The 13,112-nt window shown below is 39.0% G+C and overlaps 1 protein-coding gene and 1 long non-coding RNA gene across 2 annotated transcripts in view; one reads left to right on the top strand and one right to left on the bottom strand.

Annotated features, from left to right (window-relative positions):
* Positions 1 to 5,445, bottom strand: part of cdh2 (cadherin 2, type 1, N-cadherin (neuronal)) — a 66,134-nt gene extending 60,689 nt beyond the window's left edge. Inside the window, exons 1-2 of the mRNA XM_088642006.1 lie at positions 5,237 to 5,445; positions 2,377 to 2,485 (exon numbers count right to left, since the gene is read on the bottom strand). Of these exons, the coding sequence (XP_088498132.1) occupies positions 2,377 to 2,485; positions 5,237 to 5,293 (166 nt within the window). The 5' untranslated portion in view covers positions 5,294 to 5,445. The remainder of the gene's footprint in view (positions 1 to 2,376; positions 2,486 to 5,236) is intronic.
* A 246-nt stretch (positions 5,446 to 5,691) lies between these two features.
* LOC148655484 (uncharacterized) lies at positions 5,692 to 12,349 on the top strand. Its single transcript, XR_015940680.1, has 3 exons — positions 5,692 to 5,854; positions 7,116 to 7,192; positions 11,283 to 12,349. It is a non-coding gene; the product is annotated as an uncharacterized LOC148655484 (long non-coding RNA).
* The last annotated feature ends 763 nt before the right edge of the window (positions 12,350 to 13,112 follow it).

The raw sequence follows: 13,112 nt of genomic DNA on the forward strand, positions 1-13,112 counted from the left end.
TTCAAAATCATTTTGCTCTTAGTCACAGCTTAGGTTGATGTTAGGAAAAAAAAAAGGTCCTTCCTTATAGATTACAAGATTTCATTTACTCTGGAATTTCAGTGTAAATTACAATCTTGTTTTTTCACCTAATCACATGAGAGCAATGTTTTTCTATATCTTATAATACTGCCCTTTGGGTTTTGCAAGCTTAACCATCAATTGATCCATTTTAACTAAACCTGTATTGCTTCTCAGCACTATACGTTTAACAGGTCTCACCCTAGACTCTATCTGTGCCTCAGGAAGTGCTGGTCTCCTTTTTTCCACATGATGGAAGAACAGCCAGACACAGCTGGATGCTGGTATCAACTACTGTGGGTAAATATCTGGAGCTGGGAAAGGAGGGGGCTGCCAATTGGACAGGCAAGCATCAGAGACAACTGGATTGTAGTTTTGCATTATACTGAACACAGTATAAACATCCAGTATTTATTCTAAAACATTTTATACATTTACACAGTTTTCTCAGCTTATAGGCTTGCTCCTTATGTTGTCTCCTACAGCTGATATTGGGTCCCACTGACTACCTTCTCAATCTGACTCGGCAGACTCTGTTTTAATATTATGGGGCAACAACAACACTTTTTTGTATTGATCCTAAAATGAAAATGGTCCAAAATCACAATTTAATCACAATGGTTCAAACGACCTTGAGAAAAAATGGAGGGGGACAGGGTACTAGGTTTTCCGAGGATAATTTAATTTGCACACTTTAATGTGTAACAGCTGTTATAAGATTTAAAGAAGTATAAAGCATTCACCTTTTAGACGATCTAAGAGATTTGGTTTCAGAAAGTTAAATGGATAAAACTAAGCAAACTATTATGATTTTTTTGCACTTCAAAAATGCATCCAAAAAGGAGTAATCTACTTTTTTTAATCATATCACAAAACTAAAAATGCCTAAAATATCACACATCAAAGACATATTACACGTCTTCCATTTAATGGTACTATACTTGATTAGTAGATACTGCATACGATTCTGAATCTTTATCTACAGAAGAAACCCACCTAATCCCTTGACTTATATAGCATCATAGCCATTTAATGTAAGACACCAGGGTAGTAGCTACAATAAAATGGCTGGGTAGGTTGTTCCTTACTCCCACAACTCTTTGGGTAAAGAAATGCCTCCTGTTGTCAGTTTTAAATACAATTCCACCCACGTCCTTTGGTTTGTGTGACAATTTGCTTTATTAGTGCTTTTTCAATTTCTCTGCCTGTGTTTGTAGGATTTAACCCCGCTAGCAGTGCACGTTTATGTTCTTACAAAAAGTCACTCAAAGAAAAACCTAATCTCTTATCTTTAGCACAATGCTTTTCCATCTTAAACAGCATGCTTTTCATTACAGCATTCATGTTTTCCCATCAGCCATCTCTATACAGTATTACAGGCACTGCAACATGCATTCTTGTCGCTAGAGTGGCCTTTTCTCACTCCGTCCATTACATCCAGTTCCAGTTTATCAGAGAAAACTTCAATTCCTGCCGTCCTGTGTACCCTGTAGTGTTCAAACTGCACTACATGTGAAATGGAACCCTACACTGTTATGACCGTGCTCAGCAATGGGTTGTATAACAGGGCAGCACTGCATCAAAAACTGGATAAGTATTAAGCTCAATTTCATTTTTCACTTTGCACCTCAGTTTTATATCAGTTAATTACTGTATATGTGAATAGGTTGTTAACCCCAAGTACAACAAGTAATTAAAAATGTCCTCATGTAAGTTATCAAATCATACAGTAGAATGTGGCTTCATCTGCCATCCTGAAAATTGTCAGCTCCTGAATCAGTTACCATTTTCCAAAGCGTGCTTTCAAACAGGAACAATATAATAAAGGTAGGGAAAAAAACACTGACAAAAATATTTCACTTTGATTTAAAATTTGAGGCAAGCTAAGTTTCTTAAATTTTCCATTGATTAACATGTATATGAAACAAACGGGTTTGTTTTTCCCCCAGTTATTCTCCTTATAGTTTTATGAGTCTTCAACTACTGGACATGACACATGACAACTCGCCAATGATGTTAAATATCCTATAGGTCTTTCACAGTTAAATATTCAAAAACTACAAGACGAATGTTACACAGTACACTTTTATGATTATAATACGTTCAAGTAGGTAGAAGGCTTTTCTTTATGTTCCAGTATGGAATGAACCTTTCCATGTTTGTTTTTATGATTATAATACTGTATAAATGCTTAAAAAATCAGAGGTGTGTGTACACAGAGCGGAAATCCGATTTTTTCTTCAATCTATCATAGAACTGCATGGAGTAAAATAAGCTGAATGTGTCAGTGTTGTTTAAAATGTCAAAGAACATTACCATTTAGAAGAGGCTGCCCTTCAAGCACATTCTCGGAAACTGCTGCAATGTACACATCTTCTGAAAATCCACGGGTGCACAACAGAGATCCAGTCCCCTCAGCTGAGATCTGGGGAGACAAGAACACATTTTACAAAAACAAACTCCACTCTGCTTTCACGGCCTCAGATTGTTTTCGAACCCCAGGAAATACAAAAAAATATCTGTCCTTAAACGGGGCGCAATTAGGATAATGAGGCCAAAGGGTTAAACATTTGCCATGGAGCATGGATAAGCAGGAACAAGCTCCATTTGTTCAGGGAGGTCTGACTAACACCAGCCTAGCTCCTCTGATCACTGGACACGCAACACAAACACCCATTTGAATTCAAGTGAAAAGGGTAGGCTACAAACAAAGGAGAAAAATCTGTAGTACTAAAACAGTTGTACATAAAACTGTACATGCACTAGAACCCAAATGTCAAACAAGTCAGGCATTAAAGTAAAAATATTAAAATGTTTTGCTCAACAAAACATTTTAGGTCAGCTTCGTTGCACTTTCAGATAAATTTGGAAGTTTCCCCACAATGACAGGACTTCAGGCTTATCTTTTTTTAAATCAGCTGCTGTTGATGGCTGGTCTTAATACCAGAAAGATTAAAAAAAAGATGACAATCTAATTTTCACTTTAAAACCCAAATCAATTGGCAAAAAGGTTTTCCCAACTTAAATTGATAAAGGTTTCTTTTTAATATATGAGCTGATTTCAGAGTGCACAGAGGACAAAGAATGCCCCACCCTACAACGTTCAATAAATGTTGTGCCTATTCCAAATATTCCCAGAGGGAAAGGGTTAAAGAATCTAGTCTCCATTTTGGATCTATTAAATGTATTTGGAATGTGGTCAAAAATATTGAGGGTTTTTGTTTCCAGACATACAAAAAAATGTATGCGATTTAAAAGTGCAGGTCTCCCTTTTTAAAGACTAAAGCGTTTTGTACAAATATGAAACAAGTAACTTAAAATAGTATTCTGTTGCATTTCATACACTAAACATAAACCATACGAATGTTTCACATTGTATTGTAGCTTTTAGCCAACTTTAACACTCAAGTGTCAGTTTCAAACAACGCAATTGTCGAAATTATGCTTATAGGAATTACCCGAACCTCGATTTGTTGTCTAGCCACTTTTAAATCCCATATCTTGACAAATGCAGAGAGCAAGAGCAAAAATTGAGTAAAACTGTCCATCTTAACCTGCAGCCTACACGGGATTCATGGTACACTACGAACTGGTTTTAAAAGAAAATGCAAGAGGGGCTCTTCGGTTGTCCACACAGCCAATGCGAACGTGCACCGGGACAACAAACAGAACCCATTGTCCTCCACACTACAAGATGGGATAAATGACATGCCTGCAGTGATGCAATTGACCATTTCAAGCGCCCAAGAGGACGAGAACAATCAAACCGCGCAATTAAATCAAAGGGGGGGACAAGCGGGACGATCCGAAGGGCTGAGGCCATTAGCATGCGCCCCTCTTCCCGGAGCCCCTAATCTAATTTTCTGTGCGGGACCCTCGGAAGAATGCGGCGTGAGCGTTCCCGTGCGGTGCAGCATTGTGGGTATCCGGGCCACTGGCCTTCCCAGCCGCTGGAATGCGTCGGGGGGAGAAGGACTCGCATTGTTGCACCGGCCGGAATGCGCGGAGGGGCTCTGGAGCCGCCGCACTTCCAGCACCACCAACTCGCCCAACTGCACCACAAGAGCGGCCAACTTTTCACGCAACGGGGAAGCGCCGGACTACGCATCTGTCTACTACACACCTGGGGGGTTCAGACAAATACGGCCACGGGTAACCCTTCCAAGCCAAACAACTCGGAAAAACGTGGAAGATAAGGGGAGGTCGAAAACTTTATCGGCACAGTGAGATTTACCAACATAAGAACTGAAATTCTCTCCCACGTTTCAGACCTCAGATTTGGTGGTTGTTTTTTTTTTTAAAAAAAAAAGCTCACACAGATAAAGTTAAGCACAGGATAACCACGGTACAAAAACCTGAAAAAAAATCCAACACGATGCCCACTTTTCTTAAACGATCCTTCAACGGCCATTGATCTTAACTGGCTGCGGCACTGTAAGAGATTTGTGAATAATAATAAACATTGCACAATTAACAAAAGAAAAAAAATAAGCCCAGCAAATCATTTTGACCCCCCCGCACACACACACACACAGCACATGAATTTATTGGTTGTTTTAACCTTCACCCCCTAGAGAAAATAACTGGTCTCGGCGCAGTTCAACAGCCGTGAGAGCGACCCGGTGTCCGGAGCGGCGCGTTTCTCCCGAGCTAGCCCCAGGACACCGGACACTTGACTCTCGTACCTTGGACAGTGTCAACATCTCGCTTTGCAAGTTCAACATACGCGAAAGAACAGCCCCCACCGAGTTAAAGTGAGGCTACGCCCGTGAAGAAAAACTTACAACGGGGTATTTGCAACGACCACGAACCGAGGTAGTAAAAACCCCCTACGCAGTTCGGAATACAGGCGCCGGAGCCCTCAGGCACACCACAGATAACAGCCAGAGGTTTGGCGTTTGATTCGTGCTTTTCCCCCACACAATTCATAAAGTAAGGTGTCCAGCAGAGTTGATAATCACACACGGCTTTCAAGTGTTTAATAATCGAGATGTTTTTGATACATCTGTGCCGACATCCCAACGTGGGGTTTTACCGACAGGCTTTATTTTATTTTTTTTATTTGCACGGGCAGTTTCATCAGCATCGTCGCGGAAAAACAAGAAGCCGGAGCTCGACTGAACTCAAACATTTCACAAAACCCTGGAGAACAACAACCAAAATAAGAAAATCTTACCTGCAAAGCTGTTTGGAGCAACAGCAGCAGAACTCCTGCGCCTCCTTTTAGGAACATGGATAACGGTTTAATTTCCCCCTTGATCGGAATAAGTATGTACGGTCTCCTCTCCCGCTACGGACCGATGTGTTAATATTCTTTAAAACAAAGGCGGCAACAGCAGCACCATGTAGCAACCTCTCTCCTCCACTCTCCTCCCTGTACTGAAATCACAATATGGTACTGAGGCTGCAAATCCCTCCCCGACTAACCAATACCGATCTCCTTGCTCAAGCACCTCTCTGTCTCTCCCTGCTGGTCACACCGCCTCGCTTCACGTAATTCAGACTAATGGATTTACCCCCCTCCTCCTCCAGTCTTGAAGGTCCGGAAGCTGGGATGAAATGACTAACCCCTCCTCCCTCCCTACAACAAAAAGAAAAGCTGTCTGGTTTGTCTCAGACTCCCAGTCTCCACCCAGCCCCCCCTGACCACACTCCGCGGGTCCATCAGCGGAAAGGCGATGAGATTGGAGCGTTTGAAAACGCGTCCTGGCCCGTTTTCCCTTAGATACTTGGGATTGGAGATACTGGGAATTGCTGACTGTCGGCTCAACTGTGAGACTGATGCCTCGTTTCGGTAAAGTTACAAGCGCTTGCAGCTGTGGGATTGTTGAGGGGGGTTTAGGACTTTAAATCGGAGTGCAGCCTGATCCGCCGATGCTAATGAAGTCAGCTGAAGTAAGAGCAAAGCAGGTGTCGTGCAATTTCGTCTCCCTTGGAGATTGGGCGCTTTTCCAAGACTGGTCTCCCGTGTTAATTTACATCAATCCTAAAGATAAATTAACCTGGGTAACCAAATTGAAATCAAACTAGACTGAAGCAGCATCTCATTCGGAGTGTGTATGCACGCATATAATTTATGGATAGCTAAATAAAAATGCGTTTCAAGTTTGCGTAGATCCTGGATGCAGTGCCGATATAAATAGGAAAAATAGGCGGTGCTGTCTTCGATATTCTGGAGCACGTTATTTTAAAATGGTGTTCTGGAATTGGTGAAGAAAAAAATACATTTTCGTTTCTAAGAAATAGTAAACACATTCTCAACCCCCCACTACCTATGTACTATGTATCCATTCATTTATGTATCACATGCTGTTGTTGTGATTTCACGTTTTGCTTGTGAGTTTTGTACTTTTATGGGAGAAGCCAAAGACAAATTTCCACAGTAGTGGACACTAAAGTGTAAGTAATGCACAGGGCTCAGATCAACTGGACACCTAAGACAAAAGAGGTTCACCTAGCCTTTAAATGAACATGGACAAGCTGAACAATAATTGCTTGTTAAATAGAATATGTTGATTAATTATCACTAGGCACTGTTTGAAGAAAAGCTGTTTATTAAAAAAACGTACATCTTGAATATTTAGCATTTGTGTTGTTTCTTAATTCTATTGTGCTGATTTGTGACTGCCCATATTGCAGATTTGGTCATTGCCCTCTTCATTTGTATTTTCCTAATTTGCACAGACTCTTTACAGGAAATCAAGTAATTCCATCAGATCAGTGAAATCTTACGTTCACACTAAGAGACTACATCTACAGATTTAATTCTGCTTTGTTCTCTTATCTTTCTTCAGCTGAGAGGTAACATGGAAAACCTGTCCTGTCTCCGCGTCCAGTTGATCTGGCCCCTGTTGGCAACTCTATACTAAGCTCTTGAAATACAACACCCCAGACATGTAAACAGAGACAATAGCATACAGTGCATGTGAGAGTTCATTCAGTTCCTGAAATACTCTTTTCTCTTAGGTGCTAACAATATTTCTACCTGTTTTAAATTCTAATTACTAATATATTTGTTTTTTTTCTGCTTTGTGCTTCACCTCATGCAACGTCAGGAAACTTAAACTGAGATCTACATGAAAACTCTGTCCCTTTACCACAGTGTGAAACTAAAATATTGAGAAATATGAAGGTAAGCCTAAGGAGGACATCTAAGGATTTCTTACGTTTGAACAAATAAGGTTTACAGAAAGTTATTAAAAAGTTAAAAGGTTTTCCAGACTGTTATCATGATTGTTTTTGAGTTTTATTTCACAAATAGTCCTGTTGTTTGTATATGAGGTTATCATAGATTTAGAAATGTATTGATCATAGGAGTAGACAATTATGTTAGTTAAATCATTATTTTAGTTGAGATATATTATATGTTCCCTATCCCTGGCATTGTTTCAGTTGTAAGGTTTCTGTTCCAGTTTTTGTTACTATAAAAATAAACAACAGATATTTAAAAAAATAGATTTAAAACTTTATCAGGTTTGTTTTTCTATATTAAAAAATGAGATGCTGCTGCAACCACATTTCAATTTGGGGAAGACAAGCATTACTGACATGTATTTTCTGCTACATTTCCACCAGTCACACTGCTTTACTGTCCCTTAAAGAATTAACATTCTTAACAGATTTTGCATGTTTTACTATACGTTAGTTTTATTTTTTTAATAGCATACTCTCATAGGAATATGTTTTTTTTCACATATGCCATGAGCTATTTTCCTCTATACAGTTTTCTTAAGTAAGCATCTCTGAGAACAGGAGAACTACATTTTTAACAGTTGTTATTACATTGTGAGCCTGATTCAGTGTTTCTTATGACAAAGATCAGGAGCCTGCTATGAAGTGCTGTATTCACAAAAAAACAATGAGAAGTGTCTTAAAGCATATGATACGCGTGAACACACATAATTTAAAAATAAGACCAAATGAACATTAGCATCTGTGAAATGTGCAAAGCATATGCTAATATATTCAAATGATATGGAAATACAGCACTAATAATGAGAGGACCAAAGTAAGCAAGGTATTCACAAAACCATAAAGTGCACCTTAACTCATATCAAGTTAGCAGTGAAGGAGAGCAAGTGTAATGAACTGAAATCCTTCTTAGAAAATTCTCCCATGCAGTACGTAAGTGTTTTACTGCAACATGGAGGAACTCCTTCAGAACAGTGAAAAGCTCTGTTATCAAAGGAATGAGGAATACGAAAGGTCCAGGAGCCACAGAAGGACAGTGATAACCAGACATTACAGGGCAAGATAGACGTGGTTTGTTATAGAAGAAATTCTCACCAGATTCAGAGTTTAAAGCACAAAGCTGTAACAAAGTGTGCAGTATAGATGAGTCAGCTTCTATAACTTCACATCACTGAGTTGGTAAGAAACATCTTACTCCGAATCCTAAGAAGTAGCAGGACAGATGACTATTTCTGGTTCTGAAACTCAGTAGTTTAGAGGTACATGAGAAAGTAGTTTGAATCTGAAATCTCACTCTGTCTGAAGCAGTGGGAATACTTACAGTGCACAGTGAATGCCACAGTAGGTGAGGCATAGGGATTTTTTGGAGCCTCTTTTACTACAATTATAAAGTGAGAAGGGTGGGTGTCCTTGAACCTTTAGTTCTTGTTTGTCATTAATTGTTTTTCATATATACACACATTATGTTAATATGTATCTCGCAATGGGTGATCTACCCCTTAAATGGGGACTTTTAGTTCTTGAATTTCTAAAAATAATAATAATTATAATAATTGCTTACACTTATATAGCGCTTTTCTGGACACTCCACTCAAAGCGCTTTACAGGTAATGGGGATCTCCTCCACCACCACCACCAGTGTGCAGCCCCACCTGCATGATGCGACAGCAGCCATAGTGCACCAGAACGCTCACCACACATCAGCTCTCAGTGGAGAGGAGAGCAGAGTGATGAAGCCAGTTTATAGATGGGGATTATTAGGAGGCCATGATTGGTAAGGGCCAATGGGAATTTTGGCCAGGACACTGGGGTTACACCCCTGCTGTTTTTGAGAAACACCCAGGGATTTTTAATGACCACAGAGAGTCAGTACCTTGGTTTTACATGTCATCCGAAGGATGATGCCTTTTTACAGTATAGTGTCCCCGTCACTACACTGGGGCATTGGGAGCCACATAGACCACAGGATGAGCACCCCCTGCTGGCCCCACTAACACCTCTTCCAGCAGCAACCTTAGTTTTTTCCAGGAGGTCTCCCATCCAGGTACTGACCAGGCTCACAGCAGCTGAGCTTCAGTGGGCTGCCAGCTGTAAGTTGCAGGGTGATATGGCTGCTGGCTCTAAAATACAGGAGGAGGGGTAGACAAAACAAAGATGTGTGTTTTAGTTTCATAGATTCATCATTGTCCCTGAAATATGTTTATATTAAACATAGATACATTTCAGGGCTAAAATAAAAAAATGTAAGTCAAAAGGTAGACTGTCTGATACCTATGTGTGTACAAGGAATCTCAATCTCTGCTGTTAGAAGCTTTGAAGCTTTAGCATCACATTTCATGGGCGTTTCTATTTAAAAGACTTCAAATGCACCATTTTCTGATGGATGCTAAAAGATTTTACCCCTTTTTTCTGTTTACAGGAGAAGAACATGCTTTTATTGTATTTATTATTTTTGACATTATTACTATATATTTTAATGTCTATACAATAAGAGTGAGGATGTATTTAGTACTTTGATAAAGTGGAAAATTTATCTATCCATCCATTTTCAGTATGCTTGTTCTGGTGTTATTTATAGCTGGTAAATTAATATTTCAACTGCTTATAACACGTACTACAGATATGTATATGTACACATTCCACACTTGCAAGTGACATTGCAAAGTTTTTCTCTTCTGAATTATGTGGTTGTTGATATACCCTCACAGACAAAAACATCTGGACAGTTTAAAGTACTAGATGACAAAAACCAGAGATTCAGCTTCATAATACAGCAGGAAAATATTCCAAAGCATGCATTATGTGAAGAAATGCAAACATTAATTTATTAAAATTATTTAAGAATCCTTAAATTAATATTTTCCATGCTCATTCTCTGCTTAGTTTTACGCTTGAAGTCTTTTGATATATAAAATGGTTCCCTGCATTTTTCCAGATATTTTTGCCCATTCTTTAACATATACAACTTTGATTTTAACATATACAGTTTTGTTTTGCCACACCAATTTCCAAGTCAATTAATACCATCTCAATGGGATTCAAGCCTGTCCATAACTGTACCTTTTCAATACAATACAAACGTCTGAAGCCATCTTCCATACATTGGGAATATATTAGAGTTTGAAGCATTCATTGTTCTTACTATGATACACTTTTCAAGAAAGAAACCTAATCACACATAAGTCTCTACTTATATATACTAATAAATCTGATTTCAGTGATTAGGTTACTGAAGGCAACATAATTATCTCACATTGTTCTTTACAATTAACATTCATTCAATGTAATCGTAACTGCCATATTGTTTTATTATAGATGTTATACATGTTTCAGTTGTTTGTTCATTACAGTTCTCAGTTGTGTAAAGGCACAGATGACGACATACATCTGCACAGCCTTCAAAACAGCCTGCAGTTGTAGTTTACAGTTTTCATTAAAACTGTGCGATTTCAGTATTTTAACTGAACAAATACTTTTGACAGCCACATACATACTTTAAATCTGCTTCATGTACATACAGTTATACAATCGCTGTGCAGCTTTTACATTGTTGTGAGTACCCAAATCATGTCAATTATACTAACATTAATAACTTTATGAAGACAATTGCTGGGAGTTCAAGTCATATTTTATTGCACCTTTAACAAAATGTACTCATCCAACAAATTAGCCAGCGTTTAACGTTTTTCCATAAGCCTTTACCATACACTGTCTATATAAGGAAGTAGGGTTTTAAAAAAGCTTTTGTGCCTGGGGTGAGATGAATCAAGCAGCTGAGATACTTGTGTAAATTCAATATTTCAATCCAGATTGAAAGGATTTGCATACAAAATCAGGAAAATGTAAGGAATAAACAACCAATTATTCAAAAGAAGATTATATACCTATGTCACGAGGTGGAAGCCGACTATTCACACACTCCAAAAACATCCTGTGCTATAACCTTATTTAATTTACTATTCAGAGATACAAAAATTCAATATGTTATGACATTACAGTGGATTTGATTCAAGTATTTCATATCCTGTAAGGATCCTGACAACCTTAAGAACTGCTTCAAACTCAACAATGAAATGAGGGGCCAGGGATACAAGTGGAAATGAAGAAGAGATTTACTGTAGGACTGAAAATGGAAGCAAAGTAACTGACCAGCCGTGCTGCTGAAGTTGGTGTTGAAGTGATGAGCTATGACTGCTAACATAATTGTAACCAGATGCACCTGATGAGAATAATGAGGTTTTGCTTTTTGCTTCTTATTTCCCCTAAATTCTGAGACTTGATTTGATTTGCGTCCCGTATGATTTTTGAAGGCGCTCCTCCTATTCGTTTGTTCAACAGGGAAGCCACAGGCACACCTATTAGCACTCTCCATTTCCAACAATTTTGTTTACTAGTTTTTGAAGTGTACTAAATTGTTATTTAAAGTGTGACTGACTGACTGTCAACTCATCGAGGGCTCTAAGAATTTTAACAGGTGATAAAGCTTCCAGAGGTAAACTAACTTTAAACTAATTTAATACATTCCACTGTATTAGTTGATTTGATCCCAAAATGTATCAAAAACTGCAAAGCCTTCTGTAGAGTATCAAATATACATACTGTATTTAATTTACGAAACAAAACATGTTATGTAACAAAACAAATGTACTAATCATTATTGTCCTCTGTTTACTTTGTAGCATAAAAATAAAATATGAAAAGAATAAACATTGGTGCTGTCCGTGTTTACAATACAGTCCCTATGCCTTTAGTTAGATTAAGAAAATCAATCATCAAGACAACATTTTCACAGCATCTGTCGCCTTCTCTTCAACTCAGATAGCACCCATGGTATCCAGTGCACATGGGTTGCTCTGGCAACCCAGGCTGTTTTAACAGTGTATGTTTTAAAGGATAAAACTAGAGTTTTATGACAGATTCACTCGCTGTTGTTTTCCACAAAAGATCTTCTGCCAGAGGAATATGTTTTGTGGATATAGTTCCAGACCATCTTTACAAGATTGTTACTTAGTATAGAGTAATTATGTGGACTTTGTTTGGGCTTTAGAGTAAAAGCCTGAAGTGGTTATTTTCATTCTTGCTGAATCCAAGCGATAAGCAGGGCCATCGCTACTGTAGTTTATGTATATCCATGAGAAATATGATATAAACCTTTGCCTTGATACTACATATTATCTAGGTTAATTGAAACATCATTGAGACTGACCCTGCCTTTTGCTAAGGTGGCTCTGGGGATCTGCAAGCATAAAAACCCAACAAGAACCCAAGGTGCAGGGGGCTTTATTTCCATCTACAACCAAATAAGACTCTTGTGAAGGCCCCTTCCATTTTCATGTGTGGCAGGTCCACTGTCAAGGCACCTTCTCCATAGACTCCATCATTTTAACCCAACTGTGCAAGTGTTTGCCTGTCATTCACTTCCTAATCAAGAGTTCAGGGCTGAGGTCCAGTCAGTTCAGACCCTCTCACTGTACTACCACACAACATGCCCGTAGGGTTGGGACCCATCACCTTGCTGAACCTCTTTTTGACTCTGAACTGCTCTGTGCTCGATAGTTTGTATGTGCAATAATAATAATTGCTTACACTTATATAGCACTTTTCTGGACGCTCCACTCAAAGTGCTTTACAGGTAATGGGGATCCCCTCCGCCACCACCAGTGTGCAGCCCCACCTGGATGATGCGACAGCAGCCATAGTGTGCCAGAACACGCACCACACACCAGCTCTCAGTGGAGAGGAGAGCAGAGTAGTGAAGCCAGTTTATAAATGGGGATTATTAGGAGGCCATGACTGGTAAGGGCCAATGGGAAATTTGGCCAGGATCCTGGGGTTACACCCCTACTCTTTTCAAGAAACGC

This window comes from Lepisosteus platostomus, chromosome 8 (genome assembly GCF_059453375.1).
Source record: "Lepisosteus platostomus isolate fLepPlt1 chromosome 8, fLepPlt1.hap1, whole genome shotgun sequence".
Lineage (NCBI taxonomy): Eukaryota > Metazoa > Chordata > Actinopteri > Semionotiformes > Lepisosteidae > Lepisosteus > Lepisosteus platostomus.